At 33.6% G+C, this 22,491-nt stretch overlaps 5 protein-coding genes across 5 annotated transcripts; 4 read left to right on the forward strand and 1 right to left on the reverse strand.

Annotated features, from left to right (window-relative positions):
* Positions 1-430: 430 nt before the first annotated feature.
* LOAG_04856 (hypothetical protein) lies at positions 431-2,348 on the forward strand. Its single transcript, XM_020446695.1, has 5 exons — positions 431-514; positions 748-867; positions 1,346-1,522; positions 1,801-1,863; positions 2,103-2,348. The coding sequence occupies exons 1-5, from the start codon at positions 500-502 to the stop codon at positions 2,274-2,276; spliced, it is 549 nt and encodes a 182-aa protein (XP_020302994.1). The 5' UTR covers positions 431-499; the 3' UTR covers positions 2,277-2,348.
* A 3,248-nt stretch (positions 2,349-5,596) lies between these two features.
* On the forward strand, positions 5,597-9,324 carry LOAG_04857 (hypothetical protein). The gene is made up of 10 exons (XM_020446696.1): positions 5,597-5,745; positions 6,180-6,315; positions 6,422-6,565; positions 6,935-7,019; positions 7,097-7,258; positions 7,770-7,890; positions 8,119-8,237; positions 8,426-8,507; positions 8,765-8,871; positions 8,958-9,324. The coding sequence occupies exons 1-10, from the start codon at positions 5,625-5,627 to the stop codon at positions 9,042-9,044; spliced, it is 1,164 nt and encodes a 387-aa protein (XP_020302995.1). The 5' UTR covers positions 5,597-5,624; the 3' UTR covers positions 9,045-9,324.
* Positions 9,325-10,090: 766 nt separating this feature from the next.
* LOAG_04858 (elongation factor Tu domain-containing protein) lies at positions 10,091-14,393 on the reverse strand (the record flags this gene model as incomplete). The annotated part of the gene is made up of 12 exons (XM_003140395.1): positions 10,091-10,297; positions 10,683-10,772; positions 10,924-11,097; positions 11,224-11,304; positions 11,405-11,501; positions 11,740-11,886; positions 12,029-12,183; positions 12,445-12,727; positions 12,984-13,143; positions 13,278-13,425; positions 13,621-13,718; positions 14,045-14,393. 12 exons carry the CDS (start codon positions 14,391-14,393, stop codon positions 10,091-10,093), a joined length of 1,989 nt encoding a protein of 662 aa, XP_003140443.1.
* Positions 14,394-16,543: 2,150 nt separating this feature from the next.
* LOAG_04859 (hypothetical protein) lies at positions 16,544-19,283 on the forward strand. The gene is made up of 6 exons (XM_020446697.1): positions 16,544-16,669; positions 17,161-17,284; positions 17,483-17,576; positions 17,860-18,021; positions 18,264-18,356; positions 18,551-19,283. The coding sequence occupies exons 1-6, from the start codon at positions 16,584-16,586 to the stop codon at positions 18,844-18,846; spliced, it is 855 nt and encodes a 284-aa protein (XP_020302996.1). The 5' UTR covers positions 16,544-16,583; the 3' UTR covers positions 18,847-19,283.
* Positions 19,284-19,725: 442 nt separating this feature from the next.
* Positions 19,726-21,700, forward strand: LOAG_04860 (hypothetical protein; the record flags this gene model as incomplete). Its single annotated transcript, XM_020446698.1, has 6 exons — positions 19,726-19,885; positions 20,201-20,347; positions 20,718-20,827; positions 20,920-21,062; positions 21,352-21,505; positions 21,593-21,700. 6 exons carry the CDS (start codon positions 19,726-19,728, stop codon positions 21,698-21,700), a joined length of 822 nt encoding a protein of 273 aa, XP_020302997.1.
* Positions 21,701-22,491: the final 791 nt, after the last annotated feature.

Below are 22,491 nucleotides of genomic sequence, written 5' to 3' on the forward strand. Positions count from 1 at the left end.
ATGTCGAGTATCCAGTATCGTCATTAGTTTTTTCTTTTGTAGAGAGAGAGAGAGAGAGAGAGAGAGTGAGTGAAATCAATTGGTATTATATTTATCAATGAACAGTGAAGCAGTTGTTTCTTATCGAAGTAACCCCATCGTTTGAGATGAAAATGACCCATCAGCTCTGATCACTTTTATTGCGTTATATTTTCATTATCTTCCCTTACTTCTCCCTTTCTCTCCCCTGAACTAACTAATTTTTTTTTTCATTACTTTATTAAAGTGATTGTACCAAAATGATATATCTGTAGAATATGTTCTTTTTTTCTTCAAAAATTGTATTAATGTATTTGTTTAAAGTACTTCATTTCAAGCTGTTTGGCGTACTTTTAAAGGTAATTGTAAATTTTTTCTTTTACATTATTTTAATAACTTATGTGACAATTGCAGAGACAAATATTTGTCGAGCCACATTGAATGAGATCTATCCCATCCTGTTTCGCCATCCTACCGGAGTATGCGCGAGTTCAAGGTGACAATTTCTGGACCATCTCAAGTTTTATCAACAATTTCAAATTAAAATTGAAAAGAAATAACAAAACTTGTCATAGATAAAGGTATTGTATGAAACGGTTGAATTAGCTATCAGTACCATCGTAACAATGATTCATTTCAGTGGTTTTAGAGACAACATTTTATAAGTTATAAAATAGTATACAGCAATAACATTATAATGGTATATTATGGGGAAAACAACTTTGTCAGGTAGTGGTACTCGGAAGTGGTGGTGTTGGTAAATCAGCTCTAACAGTTCAGTTCGTTTCGAATACATTTATCGAAAAATATGACCCGACGATTGAAGATTTTTATCGGAAAGAAATTGAGGTTTATTCAATGTTTTCTTTAATTTAGAAAAAATAAGGAAAAAATAGAGGTCGAAAAAAGTTAAATGTTGACATTTTCCATGATCTTTGCATTGCACTAAAGGGTTTATCCCGATCTCTGGAAGATGCAACATTTTTAAAATCAAGGAACGGAATTCGTAATTTAAGATTCTCAAAAATTTTCATGATATTTAATGCTGTTACCTTAGTATTACTTTTTTATGGATAATTAAATGAATTTCCCATCACTCACAAACGAAATTAAACTATTTCACTAATTGTTGTGAGCTAAAAGGAAGCTTTTCATTATTCAAAATAAATATAATGGCTATTGAAATGCAACGTGATTTTTGAGCAATTCATATTTTACCGGATGACCGTGCTGGGTTCCGATGCTACCGTGCTGGATGATACTCCGTGCAGGTTCATCGATGCAAAATCAATAATGCTTAGTTAATCATGAAAAATGAGAGTTCCAGGTAGATGGTCAGCCATGCGTGCTGGAAATTTTGGACACTGCGGGCACAGAACAGTTTGCATCGATGCGTGACCTATATATCAAAAATGGGCAAGGTTTTGTGGTGGTTTACTCAATAACGAGTCAACAAACATTTCACGACATCAAAACAATGCGTGAACAGATTGTTAGGGTTAAGGTGAATCTTTAAACTAATTAGAAGACCAAAATATGAATTGGCGCTAGTCAATGATCCTGGGAAGTTTTTCTAGCTGAATCCAGCCATTGTTCAAATTTCTTCGACATTCATAAATTACTGCTACTCTGAATTCAATAGGATATGATTTAAAAGAAAATCGTTTTGAAATGATGAACTTATTGGAGGGATAAACCACTTATGCATCATCCATAACATAATATAGAAAAAGCAACGGAATAATAAATAATGGACGAAATGATTTGAGAAATTAGTTTTAGGGTACCGATCAAGTGCCTATCTTATTGGTTGGTAACAAGTGTGACCTAATTCATCAACGACAGGTAAATATCTTCCATAAATTGAAGCATTAACTTGAAATGCCGGTAAGTGGTGTTGTCAAATGCTGGACAACGTACCCACGAATTTTTTCTTGAGTTCAATGTATGAACTTCCTCATGAGAGTTTATTGGTTTTTGTATGTTCCTTTGTTTTAACCAGAATTATATTTGAATGATATAAAATTGTTTTTTATCTTATATTTGCTACGTTTCCTCATTTTCCGATTCCGTTTGCTTTCTAGGTGCGAACAGAAGATGGTCTTGGGTTGGCAGAATACTGGTCATGTCCATTCACGGAATGCTCAGCAAAGAGTGCACATAACGTGAATACTGTATTTGCCGAAATTGTACGCGAAATGAATTATGTTCAAAATGCGCGTGTCAAACAGAATCAGGGATGTTGTACAGTGCTGTAAATTACTTCTCTTCTCTTTCTTCTTTCCAGTCATTCATTATTACACTTCGTTGAATTACTTACTTTGTTGCCATTATTGCTTTTTTATTAATTTACATCTTTTTAATTAGAAATTAGCTTACTGATCATCCCAGGTGATCTGGTGCTTTTGCAAGTGATGCAGTTGTGGGAATTTAGATGTTAATCAGGTTTATACGATCATTCGATGTAACCCACCTTCCGGTGATACGATGATCAAATACGGGCAGGATTTTATATTGTTCATTCGGAAAGGATTCACTATCATCCATCAAGTTACTTTTTTTTAAAGTAATCTAGTTGGTGAATTGTTGACATTTAGATTCACGGTATTCCGTAGCAGATATCTTGGAATTTAAGAAACATTTATCGGTGGTTGCACTGCTGAATTTTGCATACTATATGCTCTCTCATCCCCACCCACTGAAAGTCCTGAGAAACCTCATATTTTTTTTGTTTTACTACACTTCTTGCTACTTGAAACGGGTAAATTAATCTTAAATACTTTAAGTTAGCAATACGAAGGAAGAATAACATGGAATCCTAGTGATGACACAAATTTCCATGTGTTTTGATACGGAAATAATAGACTCAAAAAAAAAGAATTAAGTTTTGGATGAAGGAGAGAGAAAGATTTGGTAAAAGAGAAGGACAGCAAGGTACTTTTATCAAGATTTCCAAGGCTTACATGGTGGTAATGAAAAGAATGTATTGGTTGGCGATTCACCCACTAATCCTTAATGGATCTTCGCCTTTTCCCAATATTGTTTAGGTTTCTTTTATTCACTCATAATCTGATACAGTCAAAACACATGACATACCACATGATAACATTGCTTTCGTTTTTGCTGATAACAGCTGTTCTAGACTTTACCTTTTATTCTTTAGATTTATTTTAATCAAAAAGAAACGAATGCAATTTTCTCGGGTTTTCCTTTGATTCAAGGCAATATATTCGTTTTTCTTTCAGTGTATCTCATCTTTCATCCTAGCAGTTCTCCCTCTTTGTTGTCATTTCAAAACAAAGAGCTATAACTTTTCTTTTTATTCCTTGGTGATTATTGAGCTTTTAAGACGAAAATATTTGCTTTCCGAATTTCTTATTTAATTGTGATTCAAGTTAGCGCATATTGCAGAATGGATTTTGATGATGTTTCTCGGTGAGTTCTTTTCCATTTTAGTTTAGATTAATTTGAGAAACTGAGCTATTTGCTTGAATTTGTAGTACCCAAATTTTTCCGGATAAAACGAACCTAGAAGGTATGTGATTGATTAGGATCTTTCAGATTAACATTCGATTAGTTTCAATTTAAACTAGACTCACGCAACTTCACATGCTTAATGCATGTCAGGCATGAATTTCATTATTGTCTTGAAATATTTGAAAGTATCCGGTAACCTAAATTACCAGTGTTTCACTTTTGAAATTAAATAACACCTTATTGCTTCAACCATCTTCCAACAAAATTGCAACGGATTTGGATCCACATTCCTCACGCAACTTACGCATAATTCATCCTGCCAGTGTTGTTATTGTTCTCGAACTGTTTTATGATTGATTATACGCCTTGAATTTGACATTTATTTAAAAATTTAGGGCATTTTCGTTTTGGAAAGTACCATTTCGTGCTTTTTCATTCATCGTAATGCATTTGAATATTGCATTCTTAGAATTCATTGTTTACTATATTGTGCTTCGAAGTGAACTATTCTATGATAATAAGATTTGATATTCGCATCATGAAAAAAAAGATATGCCAAATTTAATTGTAAATTCAGCTCTGGTTTCAATAATTTATAGACTTTGCCTTCTTTTCCAAATTCCCACAAATTACTTTTTACAAATCTCCGTGTTTTTTTTTCTTTGACTTATGTTAGGTTGATAATGTATTGAAATCTATCATTCAAATTATCACATAAATAATGGAATAGATGAGAATTGTAATGTGGAGATTTGAAGGATATATTTTTCCTGAAAACTGATGTGCAGAGATGTAGACATCAATTCATGACCTTATCTACACCTTATACTACCCTAAATTGTGGCATATGGTTTTTTTTCCTACTAGTTTTCTTTCCAGACAAATGATTTGAGTCACAACCAGTTCATGTAATTCTATCTTGCAAGTTCTTCTGTTTATTGCTTGTTGAAAGTGATATGCTGCTAATAATTCTTTGTCACTTTTGTCCATTTTACTTATTATTACATTTCAGCTGATTTTTGTTTCAATTTATTATGCAAATTACAGATGTTTGTTAGATATCAGGCTGTATCGGAAGGAGGATGAAGAAATGACTAACTTATCTTACTGATAGGAATTGTAAGAGTGAAGGAGCAAAAACAGAGTATAATTTATGAATAGGATGTTTCTAAGTAATTTTAGAATTTTTGAACTGAAAAGATTGATACTTCAAAAATTCACGGAAGAATTTAAATCTCACATGCAACAGGATTGAAAAAGGAATGACTTTCCCTCTTAAGTATGACGAATGCTTTAGTCTTTAATACTGTAATTGTAATTGGTACTTAAATTAAGGATAGACCGTTTTGTGACGGGTAATACCTTTCCGTAACAGAAAACTAGTTACATTTTAATCATTTCTTGTTTTTTTGTTGTAAACTGTGGATGTTTTATTGATATCATTGATCATTTCGATTAATAAAGTATTTGAACGAAATGATTTTCTGGCAAGAAAAAAAAGAAACAGACTTATGGTTCTAAAGCACTATCGATTGTTATTAATCAAGCTTTGAGCTTCTCGGATATCAATCCCTAAAATGCAGATATTTGGGATGCGTGTTATGTTGCAGTATCGATGAATATGACTTATAAAATGGTCGCTAAGCATGGAAATATTAGAAAAATAAGAAATAAGCTTAAATTTTATGCTAGATTCCTACCATTCCAAATTATTTGAGGTAGATTCCTGCCATCCCAAATTATTTAAATTCAACTGAATCCTAAAAGGATTTTCTAGTTCCATCGAAAAAGTCTTTTTTTAAAGGAAATAATACTAAGTGGAAGTATGGATGAGTTCTATTTGCACTAATTATTTCCGGAAAAGGATGAGAGAGAGAGAGAGAGGGAGAGGGAGAAAATTCTAGAGTTATTTTGTTTTCTATTCCTGAGACTGTATAATCTATTTTGGGTTATTTCACGATTAATATTAGCCGTCATTATTTTGCCTAATCAACAAATTATTATTTTGTGATAGCGCTTCTCTTGTTTGCACAAAGTAAAAGGGAGTAGAATGAAGTAGGGTCTGATCGAAAAATGTTTAAATTAATTATTTCACGATGATAATTCCAGGTGTGCTATTGTGTTAAGCTATGCTTTCATCGATATGTAATGGAATGATATGGGTTGCATGTAATAGTAATAAAGCAACAATGGGACGTTCAGAATTTGGCTTACTACTTCCATCGATTTATAACTCACAACAATATCGTGGTAAGAAGTGAATTACTGGAGTTTTAAATGATCTAACGAAATGAAAGAATGAAAGAACTGTTTTGGATGATCTGATGAAATGAAAAAAAATTTTTTTTTGACGTTAAAAGCATTTCTTAGACTTATAAAGCAATCCTTAGACTTATATCCTGTAGGATTTTTTTTTTGTTTAATTCCACTATATTATATCATTCTGGCTTTGAACTTCTTTAAAGAATTTTCTGATTTCCTTCTTTTAAAATGACGCATATACTTCGATCAAGTTTTACGTCATCTCTTTCTTATAACCTTATCACATTGTTCTATTCTTAATGAATGATTTGGAAAATTAGTGCGGATAGTTCTCAAGTTATAACGTTTAGTTACGATCATAAATAATTAATTCGTGCGTTAATTGTTATGACTTCGACAACTCTTTGTTTTCTACTTTATAGGACGCAAGCGTAACCTGAAACGCGCTCTTACCAAGCAAGAACGTCAGGAAAGGCGGTTGAAACGAGAAGCAAAAGAAGCAGAACGGAAAAAGTACACCTTCATGCAAAGAATTCAAATCTCACGGATGAAACAAATGTGAAGTTTTCTCTTTTTTTTCGGCTTTCTTGGAAAATGAATTGAATCCGAATAGAAGAGAGTTAAGTGATGTTATGGAAAAGCTATGCTTGATTATTCTTCTCAGGACCTCTATTTCGGAACAATTTCCTGGTCGCTTCAATCCAGCGAAAGAAGCACATTTGCCGGATAAGCCAACCACAAATGTTTTCATTCGAAGTGCCTACAAAACTCAGTATTACTCAGTTTCAGAAGCATTACGAATGCATAGGTTGGGGAATAATTTTATTAGTTTATATTAATCACAATTAATTAATTAATTAGAGCCTTAGAGCCACTTTTTCATCATTACGATTACTAATGCCTAGATTTTATAAGCTGTCCACAATTTAAATAAAAACTTTCATGTCATTATGAGGTAATTAGAATTGAGAGATTGAAGACATTATCACCTTTAATTGACTTATTTCCTTTGATGAATTAGGTTTATGCGGTTACTGAGGATTGCTTGTTTTGCTGTGTTTGTTTTTCCATGGTCCTGATATATTAGCTTTTCTGGAGCATAACTTTATAGTTGTTTAAATAAAATATTCATAATACATATTATCTTTCAGAAATTAGTTTTCTGATAAATTTATAGGGAAATGCAACAACCATCTATTTACAACAATCCGAATGCGCGCGTTCGTTTACGAATGGAACTGAATATGACAACGGAAAAGAAGGTTCATTTTAAATATATTTTATATAATTGTATCGTCTTTTCTCATTCCGAGCAGGATTTAAAATTTTTCTTTTCAAGACTAAAATGGTTGCCGATTCCGAAGAGTTGGTACCAATTCCCTATCCATTCAAGCATAACGAGAAAAGAACAATATTGGCATTTGCATATGAGCAACATAATCGGGATATGGCCGTTGAGGCCGGTGCTGAAATCGCACTAGGTCCTGATGTGATCAAAAAGGTTTGATAATAAAAATATAACTGCAGTTGCTATAGGATTAACAGAAAAGAATAATTTTTACTGGTTGAATTATTGTAACCTGAGGTCGTTGGTTAAAAATTAAAAGCACGGAAAATTTGGATTCAAATTTTGTTCTTACGCATTTACTTATTTGTCTACTAGCGGTATCCGTTATAATTTATGAAAGAAAACGGCACTATTTGCGGTACAGATCGAGCATGTGTATATGGTATTCTTGCTCACTGGATTATAGTCTAGGACACAAGATTTATCCATGTCAAAGGGTAAGAGATTTAATAAAAAAGGTAGAGTAGAAACTTAATACAAAAAGCTTTCGCGAGAAAGTAGAGTTGAATTAAACTATAATAAATCAGGAAGAGCACCGTAATTTCTGAAGAAAAAATTGGCTTACATTTATGTCTTCCGTATAACTATTGAGAAGAAAATTTTCCTGAATATATATCTTCAAGTTTGTTTCAAATTTGTTTGTTCCGAAACTGATGGATTTCAGATTATTAAAGGAATGTTCCGAATTGATGATTATGACTTCTGCGTTGCACACACTGACATGGCTTCCAGTATTCTTCCCTTACGAGGGATTTTGAGATCACGTTTTCCAAATAAAATCAATGGTATGTTTGAAGATAACATTGTCCTAGCTGTTAATCAAAAGGCTAAAACTAAAATCATTTTCATTTTTATCAGTTCTAGTTTTTTTATTGAGAAAGGTAAATACATTCTTGTTATTTAATTCAGAGCGTTCAGATAATTTCTGACAATTGATAACTTTATTCATCATTTCACCTGATATGATATAACTTTTTCTCTTGAATAATACTATACAGAACGTCTTTCCTCAGGTGGTCTTGGTGATAACTTTCAAGAAATCATTGACAAATTCAAGAATGGTGTAAAATTAGCGATTCGAGGTGATCCAATCATGCCTATTTGGGGTCTTTGTGATACTGTCATAGGACGGGTAAGTTGAAATGCCTATAAAACGTATTTGTTTCGCACTACTGAACTTTAAAGCAATTTTAAGTGATATCCATTGATGATAACATTAAAAACAATAATGAAATGAAAGTATTAGATGCGCTAACTCAACTTTGACATATCCAAATTACAAACTTCCAGTGGAAGATAGAATCACTTTATCAATTTCAGTTATCAATGGATGATAACGAATTGGAAGCAAACATTGTAGCTGTTATTGAGGCTTTATGTAAACATCGAAATCCTGCTCTAGGTAAGCAAACACTTTATTACTCTGAGTGATATTTCCAATTTGATTGTAATTCTTCAACACTTTTCATTTGAAAAGAGTTGCAGTTAGGTAAAATCGTCAAAATACATATGAATATCAGTTAACTTCGATTCATACCATTATTACATTGCTTATTTTTACAATAATTATCCATTTAATCTCATCTTTCAAGAACAGTGATAATTCCGCAGCTGCACCATTCATATCTTCCGTTTATATCAGCTCTTTGTTCTTTTTAGGGCCATTCATCAACCGTGCATTGCTCATGGTTATACCTGGTGATGCTCATTTTGCTCTTGATGTCAACCCATTTTTGCCGATCCCAACAGAAAAAGAGATCGAAAAAGTGAGTGGCTCTGCTCTCTTCGTATTCAAATTTTAAAACTTGTTCCCCCTACAACTCCAGCAACTATTTACCACTCATTTTTCAAGGTCGAAAAACGAACGAAAAAAAAGAAAGGACCAGAAGCTGAGAAGGTTGACAATTCCGAGGCTTCATCATCTATTGCTGAAGCTTAACCTTACAATCTCCGCAAACTTTCTGTGTAGATTTGTTTCGTTTAGTATTCCTGATATATTGCTATCAAGACACATATGATGTATCTGCCTTTTCACTCATAGTTTGGCCGGCCTTCCAATTCACACTTCGTACAGCGTGATGTGGAGCTACGAACTCATGTCCACTTGACAAGGGAGCCTATAAATATCCAAGTGCACTTGCAAAGTTTATCCTCCTCCTTTCATTTACAAGCCAGTGTAAGGCTCCCTGCACACATCTGAATAAATTTTTTTCTCCATACAATCTCTTTAATGCGAAAGAAATTTCATTCGTATAAGTTTGTAAAGGAAAATAGAATAACGAAATGAACAATTAACAATTGGTGAGGAAATGTTATTTAAATCTCCTCGTTTTCATCGACAATTTATTAACTATGAGAGCATTTGTTCTTAAAAGTTCTGATTGTTATCGGTGTTCGACCGACTGAAATTATTTAATGATCTCCTTCACTCATCGATTTAAAGCGATAAAAAGCAGTACAGTTCTTTTCAAGGCCATATGATTAATTCATATTGCTCTCTTGTATTTTGGAAGATATATTGTAAAGACTAATGAATCCACGGAAATCATTAAGAATTTACAGATTTGCAAGTGAGGCCAATTTAATTTAACAACTTGCTTACATATTTCAAGAAATATGACAAGACCAGGATGAAAGAGCTGGAGGATTAAATAACTTTCTTTAGCTCAATATCTTACATAGAGTTAGTAGGAATAGACTTAATAAGACTGTTGATAACTGAGAAGTACTCCAGGGTTCACAAAACATGAGCTTTCCATATGCTTAACTCATCGTCTCGAAATAGGAGAGGGATGCTTGGATATACTATGAAAGTGAGGAATCGATAGCCAAACTGAAACATTACCTCCTCTAACAAGGTCTTTGGTTACTGTCAATGTATTGAAGATCGAAAACGAAAAATAATCCTAAGAGCTCTCTCATCATATGCAGATAAATAAATCGACACTGAAAACCGAAATGAATGCATTAAACGTCATTGCACGATCATTCCACAACCTTCAGTACCTTGCCAATAGCTATTGTTTTGCCTTCATCACGTAGTGTAAAACGTCCCATTTGTGGGAAGTTCTTGAATGCTTCAAGACAAAATGATTCCGAACTTTCCAGCCGCATTATACACTTTTCATCTTGCTTTACGAATCGTGCTCTCACCTTACTTCCTGTTTTCTTGTCGATTGTACAAATTACTGCCTACAAATAAGAGGATTACCAGAAAAAAAAATGCATAAATAGCTGTAGCAATTTTTCTCGAGAAGCATAATATACACCTTCTGAATAAATAGTTAAGAAAATGACTCTCTCATTTAAAAGGTATACTTTTCAACAGACACAATCTAGACTTTCAGGAATCTAAATGTCCGTTCATTTCAGAGCCCACCAAATGACGTAAGCACGTTCATATATGATAAATATAGCTTTATATGGTCATTTTACAAAGAAGTTAACATTGCAAGGTTTTCAGTGACCTATCATAAAATAAATTTTAAATGTTCTGTTGCATACCACAAAGTGTTCACAGTTATACTTAGCATCAAAATCTTCAATTAGTTTCAAGGGTTGTGCTGATAAAACAAACCTTCACGATAACTTCTTCGGTTGCTGATTGGATATGTAGCACACAAGAATAACCAGACGCGATTATTGATTTATGATCCAGAATAACCACCTAAAAAACAAGGGAAGTACCACCATTTCAGTGGTGACACTAACGCATACTTCTCTTAAGAAGAAAGAAAAACAGTTCAAAGATCCTGAGAAAATCCATTGCCGAAGAAACCTACAGAATTTGTGACACACAGTGAAAAAAAAAGTCTTACTTCAGCATCAAAAACTCTCCCGACATGACATAGTGCATCCGGAGAACATAACACAAAACCAGGCAAAATGTCGTTATCCTCAATCCCCTTCAACTTCAGTTTTACATTATCACCAGAAACCACTTTATCAACTTCCACATCATCTGACCACAGTTGAATTACTTGAATGCTCGTCTAAAAGTTTTCACCGATAGCTAATTATGTAATCTCTCGAACTTCCTTTTTTCAACTTATGAAAATGCACCATTAACTTGAACGTTACAAATGAAACACAATATCAATCCCGTCAAATAAACTAACCCTATTTGGCATAACTGTTAACGTTTGGCCTTTAACTACAACACCTGATTCCATTTTTCCGAGAATTATGGTACCCATATCCTGAAATAATAAATGCCCCACAAAATACACTCGGTTTCAATATCGAAAAAAGAATCCTAATTAACGAATTGAAGATGAATAATGAGCAACGACAACTTACACTGTATTTATCGGCAATAATAACGCGTACTGGTCCTTCATAATCACGACTAATTGACGGTAACATGGTGTCAATATACTCAATGAAGCATGGGCCACTGTAATCATCAACATCTCAGACAACGATTTTCAAAATTTATAAAATTTCAGCTTACACCAATAGTACAACAGTTACGCATAGAAAATAGTTTTTAATATCAAAACCACAAAACTACCACTTGAGACAAGAATCTTACAAAAACATTACGCATGGAAAAATTTACAACATTTACTAGTTATACACTTCCGAATGCCCTCAAAATGCTTATATATTACACAAAATTGGGCATAACTTACGTGTACCAAGAACCGAATTCAGAACTTGGCCGCTCCTTCAGAAATGCTCCGGTAAGCCCAGAAACTGGAATGTATATAATATCCGTTTTTGGATTGAAACCACATTTCCGTAAATAAGGTGTAAGTTTGTTTTGAATTTCCTTGTACCTAGAACAAAACAATTTTATACTCCCAAGATTAAAAAAAAAAATCACTGTTTTCTTGCCTTCATATTTCTTCGCTGTTCTACAAATATGAAACACTATTTTCCAAGCAATATTTTGTGTTAGAAATACGGGACTGAGCACACCTTTCCTCGTTCCAATTGACAGTAGGGTCATCCATTTTATTTACCAGCACAACAAGATATTTCACACCAGTAGTTTTGACCAACATTGCATGTTCACGTGTTTGGCCACCTCGATCAAAACCAGTTTCAAATTCGCCTTTTCGCGCGCTGATGACCTAAAAAATGCTTCTTTTGGTGAAATGAACATTGAGTAAATCAACTGAGATGAAAGAGATGTACATCTCAAGAGGGTGCGAACAGCTCAACATCGAAAATAATGAAAAAAAAAAAACCTATCGATGGAGTGACAGAAAGAATCAAGAGCGTTTCATTTCAAGGTCCCCATAAAATATGATAAATCCAAATTTCTTGAGTTTCTCTTCTATTCTCTTCACTCACAAAAAAAAAAAGAACAAAGCCTATCAGTATTAACTAACCAGTACAGCTAGGTCTGCTTGTGTCGCTCCACTGATCATATTTGGAACAAATGACTTGTGCCCAGGTGCATCCAGAATTGTGAAATGTTTCTTCTCAGTTTCAAAAAATGCGCGTCCGCACTCAACAGTTTTACCTTTTTCACGTTCCTCATCATTCGTATCCAGTGCCCACGACAAATACCGAAAATGACAGAAAGATGGAATGTTTTTGGAGATCGAGTTTGGAGACCCACCACAGACTGAGTTTAATTTTGGAGCATGTACCACGTTTATAACGTGGTCCCTAGTTGAAAGTGAGACATTCAACTAAAACATCTTTTTCAAAATATCCATGAATGGCTATATCCGGTCATGTTACCGTCAGTGGTGCCGCAATAAATGATGGGGTAATCTCTAATAATCTCTAGTAATTAACACCGAAAACAAAAAAAAAACCTTGTCCGTGAAAACCTAATCCAGAACAAGTTATAAAATCGAAAAAATAAATAACCAAGAAATTTCACCAAAACCCAAACAATAACTAATCATTAAGGACAAACCACGACTCTCTTCCCTTATCCTTTGCTTCTCGTTCATATTTTTCCAGTGTACGTTTATCCACCATTCCCGTAAGATACATTAGATGTCCACCAATCGTAGATTTACCAGCGTCAACGTGCCCAATGAAAACCATATTGACATGTTCCTTTCGACTGCTATCTATAAATATAGTAAGAGAAAAATTTATGTTGTAAGGGAATCAAATTTTGCGACTTTTTTGTTCAGCCCTGACAACTATAGCACTGTCTTGATCCAATCAATTAACCTGTTAATACGAATAAATACTAACGAACCATCGATGTAAGCTTGTTTCAACTTCACAGGTAATGCTATATCTTCGTCATCCGTTTCCCTTGTAACCGGTATATTGTTTGCTTTGCTTCCGATGTTTCCTGGCTTTACGGTTTCCAAATCTGTAGGTTTCATCGGTTCCTGCTCTTTCTAAAAATACTACTACTTTATCACCAATAAATGAAATCATTAAGAAGTAGATATTTTAAGCTAGTCTCGGTGAAGGAATTCTATAATAAAAAGAGGGGAGGAAAACGTTTTTCTTCACAATTAGATTTGATGAAACGATGGAAAAAAATGCCAAAAAGGCAAAGATGCACAACGGAGAAAGAAAAAATAAATTACCTCTGCGGGTGAAGAATCATTATTTATCACTTCTTCCGTTACCAATCCCTCCTTTGTTCCTATCACTTCTTCCCTTTCATCTATTTCATCATCCCAAGCTATAAAAAATATTCAGCAATAACCAATTAAAAAATAGTACGCTTCATGCCTGTCTGATTGTTAAACTAATGGCTTAAGCTCACTTATGAACAAGCCTTATAAACATTCCCTTTTCCTTTTAATCATTTGATCGATTAACTTCAAACACTGACTTCTACGAAAATTATTAGAAGACTGGTGTTCTAAACAGTTTTGATGAGCTTTTGCCACTAAAAAATATTTTGGAAGTGAGGGTCGGAAGGTAAGAAGAGAGTATGAGAGATGGCTCCTGCACAATCTAATGCTACCTGTCCAGTTTGGTCAACTTAAACTAATTCAGGCTAACCATCAACAGGTGCTTGTTGTTGTGAAGGTGGCAAGCGATGTACAGATGGTGCACTTGACGGAATCTCCACCAAAGGTGCAGCAGTTGTAGCAATCGGTTGATGGTACATTGGAGTAGCAACCGACGGTGGTACCATATGTTGCGCTACATTTGTTGGCCCCATTTGACCATACTGTTGATACACCGGATAAGCTCCCTGGGCAATAGACGGTGGCGGATGATGGTACATTGGCGGAGGCTGTGATGTGAAAACATAAGGTTGTCCAGGAACAAATGGACGAGCAGCTGGATTTGGTATAAATGATTGAGCGTTTGGATTCAGACCGCGACGAGAACGTTCATCAGCCATTATTTTGGCTTATTTTCACCTTTTATGCAGGATATTTCTAGCAGAAAACGACAGAGAAACCTGAAAAACAGAAGAATCACGAATTTAAAAATCCCGGAAGTGTTCCTCTGAGAAAAAAAAAAGACTGAAAAGGTAAACTGAATGCAACGGAAAGACTGAAAAGTAGATGTAAATATATAAGTAATAGAAAGTGAGAATAATACTTATAGTAAAAATACTACACCTCTGCGCTCAATTAAGCTAATTAGCCTATTAAAAGACTAACAAAGTAATAATACTGTATTGTATACGAGATTACTCATAAATATAATCCAACAACGATTTGTATCACATTTCGACGTCATTTTATCACATTTTGATAGAATTTAAGCGCCTTTCAAGTAAAGCATAAAAAGATTGATGCACTATCGATCATATATATGTGAAGAGTTGACCACAAGTACTAAATAACTGACCCAATATACCAATTAATTAACTTATAGGTCTCGTTGGAAGAGATGAACTGTATCACACACACTGTGTCACCACCATATAACGCTCGCAATGAAAACGCTAAATCTAGAGTAAATATTTTCCAAAATAATTCAATTCAATTTTGCGCCAAAAAGGAAAATGATAAATTTTAATCAAATTTTATTTGGAAGCGCAATAGTCTGAAATCATAATAGCACAATTAGTTGGAAGATTAAAAGAAAGAATGGTCAATATTAAATGACAATATTAAATGGCAAAATTTTAGGGTCAAATTTTGATATGCAATTTATGCATTTGAAAGCGCAATAGTCTGAAAGCGTAATTGACTATCTTTGCTTTTTTTATTTGAATTACAAAGTCCACAAATGATAAATTTCATTAATTTGGGAAAATAAACTTTAATTAAAACTTTTGATGCGTTAGTTTATCAAACATTGATCGGAACAATTCCCGCTGTTTTCTCCTCGTTAGCGTTTGCATAGACTATCTGTTAGTTCTTGCTGGGAATTACCGGTTGGGAACTATTGGTTGAGAACTATCGGTTGGAACTAGTCTAGGATATTCCACCGGTCTATTCATTCAATACTAAACTAATTCATCCATTGTTGAATGCAATTGAATTGAAGCATTAAATGTTGTCATTGGAAAGAAAGAAAGGTGTAGACTGTAAGAATGAAAAAAAAGGAAGAAATTTATAAAATAAAGTTTCAATAAAACATTGATAAAATACTCGAAAATTGCATTCCTCACTGATTTCTCTTATCACTAAAATAAACTTGATATGATAAAAATTATGCTATCTTTGAATTACCGTGATAGTTTCGATGTGATTTACTTTACCTAACTTAAGTTCTACTCCTCCTCGATCTCGCTTCCTATCAAAATAAACTTAATGTGATAACAGTTATCACTATGTTATAGTAGTTTCAATTTGACTTCATTTATCACTAATTGACATATTCATAATTGTCATATGCAAAATTGATAATTTGAAAAGTTATATACTGATATCTTTTGGATAAGAATTACGAATGTCGTAACATGTGACATATTAATGCAGCAAAAACTTCATGTTTGCAGTATCAATGAATAGAATAACATACAATTGTTTTATTTTCCTTCTGTAGCACATAAATTTTTCTCCCTTTTTTCGGTTGGCATTTAGAAATGGACAATTTTACTTGATAGATGAAGATAGTTTGTACAGGTGGACAGGGTGACCGAATTATTGGTCAAGTTATCAATTAACAATGAACATGAACATTAAAGATAGAAAAGCTTAGCTAGTTTACTATTATGTGTTGAATCTGAATTACTCTGTCATTCATAAAACTTCTTTATCCCTAGCACTGGAAGATTTTACAGAATTTGGTATCTCTTGACCTTTGTGCTATGTTTACTAGCTTATCTATATATATTATTAAGTAAAAGTTATCGACACTTCGTTTACATCAGCCAGCCATTGGGTCATTCCGGTCTTAAACCGGAAACTTCAAATGATGGCGAATCCATGAGATGTTGCATTTCAACGTAGCAAGTCAGCCGTGAGCCGTGTCTTTGTAATGGTAGGTGATTTCGCGGGTTGACAAATACCGGGAGTTTGTCTCTCGAATTTTCATGAATTTGTTAACGTGCAGGATTCATATCCTAGATTAGTTTATTGATATAAATCGCTTTTTCAGAACTTTCATTTGGTTTTAGCAATTACGGAGAAATATGGTGCAGCTAACTCCAGAGGAAGAATTAGAAAAACAATATCGAGACTATAAAGCACAATTTGAGCAATGGAAAGAAAAGAATAAGTTTGTTCCCATCTTTCTTAGTTGTTATTTATCAATTAAATGTTTGTTTTTTTCTTTTTAGATTTATTTCTTGTTTCTATAGCAATTCTTAAAGTATCCTCATAATTTAATTTGACGTTGTTTATTCGTTCACCATACATGATTATCCAAAATTATTTCTGTTGACTTATTAATCTGTAGCATGTATTGAAAAAAGATGGAATTGAACCGGATTAACTGCAAAGTATGCGTTTACTTCGTAGTTATCCTGTTAATTTCCATCTTCCGGAAAGGCAAGGATAAGTTTGCTTCCTTCTTTTAATGGAAAGAAAAAATAAGTTTATTTCCTTTTTTCATATTTGTTATTTGTCAATTAAATGTTTGTTTTTCTAAATTCATTTCCTACTTTTTTCTTTCCATTGAAAGCATATTGTAGGTAGCAGATCGATAATTCACTCTGTTGCATATTGACAATTGTGAGTTGTTGTTATATTGAAATATTTATTTTCTAGGAATTCAGTGGGTACAGAAGCTTATGATGCATATGTGAAACAATTTGAAGCTTGGGAACGAGATGTTGATCAGCGGCGTGAAATGATACGTGCAAAGGCAGAAATTGATGCGCAAGAAGCACAGGTACATTTTGTTATATATCAATAAATTTGGATGAAGTTTTTAAATGGAATAGGTACATTCAATAGTTTGCAACAAAATTTTGTCAACATTGTTGAATAGTTACATCTCTTCAGGAAATATAAATTTTGTTACAAAACAATTAGAACAGTAGTACTTAAATAATATTAGATGCATGTTTTATTTGTAAATGTTGTTTAGGCTGCTGCACAAGCTAAAGCGAAAGCAGCAGCTGAAGCAAAACTGAAGAAAGAACAAGAAGCCGAAGAGGAACGAAAGAAGCAACAACTAGAAGGTAACTTTTGCCTCTATATCAAGCAGACAAATTTATTGGCAGCTTTGTTACACAAATGATTGTGAACCCTAAACTTTCTCGGAAATAGAGGGTGATTTCTATAAGTTTCTACTGGATTCCTTCACAACTGATTTCTATATATTTCAGTACTGTTAATGTGTGGGTGATATGAATATTTAAAAAATCGCTTGAATAAGACAGCTCAGTTTTTGCATATTTAATTTAAATCATTAATTTCTTAAGTATTATTGAAACTCAAATTTGTTTTTTTTTCCTTGAATAGCTGAAACAGCTGCACAAGCAGTAGCTTATGCACAACATCAACAATCATATCTTGCACATCATCAATCAGCGATGCAGCTCGAACAGCAAATGCATCAGGCAACGGTAGCAAGTTCGCAAGAAGCTGTGTCGATACATACAGCAGAATCGAAAAGTGTTGATGGTAACAATAACTTCTTTATTTCCGGTCATAGTTTATGTATAATTCCTATCTATTCGTTTTAACTTATTATTTACTTAGGACTTGGCATTTACCTTTCACTTTTCGATTTTCGGTGATAGATTTTCAGCAAATATGCTTGGAGGCATAAGTTAGAGGAAAATCAGAAATTGCTAATATATTTATGCTATGTTTTCCTGATAAATTTCCGAATTTCAGTATTTCTTATTGTATTAAAATTGCAGAAGCCTTAGATCCGACACATGTCGCGGAAATGATGAAACACATGGCACAGGTCGCGCAAATGGTTATGGGTGATCAGCGAGATAGTAATAACTGTTAAGTTTTTTTGAGTGTGCTGTTTCCAAGCTTTTACAGTTCTTAAATACGTTATATTTTTCGCATTATTGCTTGAATCTCGAAATACTTGAGTTAGAAATACTTAAGTTAAATGAGATACTTCTCAAGAATTAAGTAAACATGAACATTATCTGATATACATTCCATAATTATGCAGTTTCCAACCTTTTAGGTGTATATCAGCAAGCAGCTCAACAGGCAACTGTAGTAGCGCAACAAGTAGTACCACCTCCACAGTTATGGGGTAGTGATCGAATAACCTATGATACAAACGATCCAATGTATAAAAGATGGGGTCCGCGAGCAGCTCCGCCTTACCACAAGCCAACTTACAAACCGCCGCCCGCGGATTATCAAGTAACACCGTGTTGGTTGTATGTAGAACAGATGAAGGAAGAGAAGCTTATGCTTGCGCCGCAAGTCAACATGCCACCTCCACCATTTGTACCTAACTTTGTTCAATCATAGATTTAAATCATCATGCCAAGTTTTGCTTAAGTATGCATATCATGAAAATTTTCTAAGACTAGTAGATCGAGTAGGAGCATATTCTGGAATAGAGTCATCCTATTTTAAAAATGTGAAAATAATTGTTTCTGTTTGTTTTTTTGATTGTTTCTTTTGTACTTTTTTTGAATTGTTTGTTATTTTTTGCAATCTTACCGATACTAAAATGCATCCACAAACTAGTTGCAATACCGGAAGAAAGCATACTGTGTGATGTTTGTTTCTCAACTATATATTTCAATCCACATGCTCTTTCTGGTTTCATTAGATTTTGTTCAGATATCAAAAGTTCGTACCTATTTTTTTTGCTCGTAATAGTTGGTCAGAAGTCATTTTCTGTACGAATGGCTACTCATACTGCATTATATTGAATTTTTTCACAAATATTAAAATCTATACTGTCACAATATTGTGCAGGATTTATTAAGCATGTTCTGTGGATAATTAGTTCTGTATAGATATTATAATTCTATCAAATTAGAAAAATATTCTCTTCAAAGTCAATAGGGCATATGTTCCATAAAGTATTCTCAATATGATGATGGACATCTTTGTATACATAGCCTCGTATGAATGATAACAAAATATACCTCTTCCTAATTGACATGATGAGTAGTGTTATGGTATATTGATAGAGTAAAGTAGTATTCTCCATTTCTTTTTATTTTCGTTTTTTGTTCCTTTTTTTTGAAACTAAAGAGGTTGTTCGCGAAATTCATCAGAGGAATTCAATTCCACTTTTTTTTTTCACAATTGAAACAACTTTCTGTTATCTTTTTCACATTCATGTGTTGCCTCTTTTTTGCTTGTCTTATCGCCTTGAATATAATACACTGCAGTATGGTAGCCAAAGTTGGTGCAAAAACAATTCACTATGGTACGGTAATCATGCCGTCTGTTGTTAAAGATATTCTTGGAACTTTACCAACGAAAGAATTTCTTGTTTCTCCTCCAACAGTATTGTCTACGCAGCAGAAGCAGAAATTATCATACCTTGCAAGTTTCTTTTTTCTTATCAGAAGAAATTACGAATAGTAATTTTAGAACTAATTGATTTGCTTATTTTTATCCTTCTTATGAAAGACTTGATTTGTTTCATCTCAAATTTTATCAAATTATGAATTTTTTTTTTCTGTAGATAATAGTGGATACTGAGTAGTTAAATCAGTAGGTCAACATATGAGCTGAACTTCTCGAATGTTCTCCAAATAAAGTTTTCAAGAATTTCAGTTTAACTTTTGAATTGAACCGAAAAGATTTTACATGATTTCAACTAAATTGTTTCACAAATTTCAGAAAACCGATCAATTTCTAGAAAACATAGCAAATGTGGAGGATGGTCGATACCCATCAGTTTCAGCCATTCTGGGATGTACAACTTCACAGCGTTTGCTCTATCAGTGGCAATTAAAAATGATCAAACAGTTGGGTGGTATAGGTGCCTTCAAGAAATATGTGAGAGGTTAGTCTTGTTGTTATCCAGTCGGGTGATATTTTCTTGAAAGAATTTTAGTGTAAGTAAACATCTTATCTTGATTCGAAATTTCCTATAAAAAAAAGTCACTCATTGAATTCATTAAGACATATATGCTTTAAAAATGAGTGTATCAGCTGACTTCCGATTTCTCAAACAATCACCTTATGTTCTTCAAGAAGCAGATATTTTGCTAGCCATTTGTTTTCAAATAGCACATACTTCACAAAAAATATTATCTGAATTTTAAGACGATTAAATTCATTGGACTAACGGGATATTCGTTAATCATATTTCCAGAGAAGTGTTGCATTTCCATTCTTATTATCATTTCTTAATTTCATCTAACTGTTTCCAGTACGAATGCAGTCAGGCACGCAATATCACAGCTGCATACAAAAAATTTTGGAAGAGCTTCGAAAGCGAGGAAGTTTTCCTGATGATGTTGCTGATCAAATAACTTCCGAAGTAGACTTTTTACAAGTGATTTTATGCTGTTAGTGCAACTTTTTTTCCATGGCCTTTTTATAAATGATTCTATGCTTTTACTTTCATTTCAGGTCGACAGTTCTGTTGCAAGCTATTTAACTAGTGTACTACCTGTTTTGCGCACACTTGGCGACAAAAACATGGAGCTAGAAAGACCCACTAGACATCATGGTCTTTGCTATAGCGGACGATTTGATGCTGCTGTTACCTATAAGTTTGTTCTAACTAATTCTTAATTGAACAAAAATTCAAAAATTCTTCCGTTTGCTCACTGCCGTTATCAACCGTGCTAGCACATCCGAATTCAAAACATGTATCACATAAATATTCAATTTGTCTGCTGTTTAAATTTGAAAATTTTTGAAGCTAAAGAAATGTAAACGTTTTCATTTACGGAAAAGCGTATAAATTTTTCAATTGATTTGATACAAGAGTTTATACAAATGTTTTTTAAGCTAAAAAAATTTTGTCAAGCAATGATATTTAGATGCTGTTGTGTTTAGAGATGCTCTGTTTTTGATGGATTGGAAAACGGCTTCATCAGGTTCATCGAAAGATACCTGCACGGGGATTGAAAAAATGTACAATGATCCAATGCAATTAGCCGCGTATGTTGGCGCTGTTAATTCAGATCCAAATTTCAGGATGCTGCCGGAAGTTAGTATCACTTTTTATTACTTTGTTGAAGTAGTTTAATGAAGACTTTGTTCGCAGTAGATGGAAATTTCATACTGATTTACACAGGGTCTCTTTAGCAATTGGGGCTTTCTATTCTTCACTAATCCATCGTTAGTATCAGCAAAACGAAGCTTCCTGTTGGGTCATATAGTATTACCGCATGTTGAGAAGTAAAACGAAACCTACTGCTTTAAAAAATAAGTTAAATAATACTTGAATAGTTAAATGCTAGATGGAAAACTGAAATTTTAAATTCTACATTGAACAAAAAATGGAGAAAAAGTTATATCTTTTGCTACAAGATAATTGAATAGTTAACTAGACGAATGTGCAGTTTCCTAAGTGTTTGTTTCTGGAAAATATTTTATTCCACTAATATTTTATTGTGGAGTTTTAGTCCGCAAATGTTTTGTCCTTCATTCCTTATCATCCAAAAAGGGATCATAAAAGCAAATTATTCACATTTGTCGCAGATTCTTTCTTGTCCGCGATAATAACTAGGAGTTCTTGAACAGAGAGCGCTATTATGTTCAGATCCGCAGTGAAAGTGTTACAGAGAGCGCTATTATGTTCAGATCCGCAGTGAAAGCATTTCAATTTCCGCGCACAAGTCTGTTGTGAGTGATCTTTTCTCATACATAGTTCGCAAAGTCCCAATTTCTTCAACTTTTCCAGTCTTTCTTTCACAGTCGGATATATATCACATTCGTCATTCCAATGATTGCCATCGCAGAAAATGCAAGGTAACCTCTTTTTCCTTTCTTCGTGTCGATTTGTGTAACTTTGTCCATAGTGGGGTTTGCTTCTTGTCGCACAAATGGTCATTCGTTCCATCCCTTGAGAATTAGATTTGAACTTGGCATTCTGAGAACTAAATTTAGATAAGTGACGCACATTCTTCCTTATCTCCATTTCCTGCATTTGTTTTGTAACTTCCAGAATATCTTTGACTTTTATATATTCTT

This window comes from Loa loa (assembly GCF_000183805.2).
Source record: "Loa loa unplaced genomic scaffold supercont3.189, whole genome shotgun sequence".
Taxonomy (NCBI): Eukaryota; Metazoa; Nematoda; class Chromadorea; order Rhabditida; family Onchocercidae; genus Loa; species Loa loa.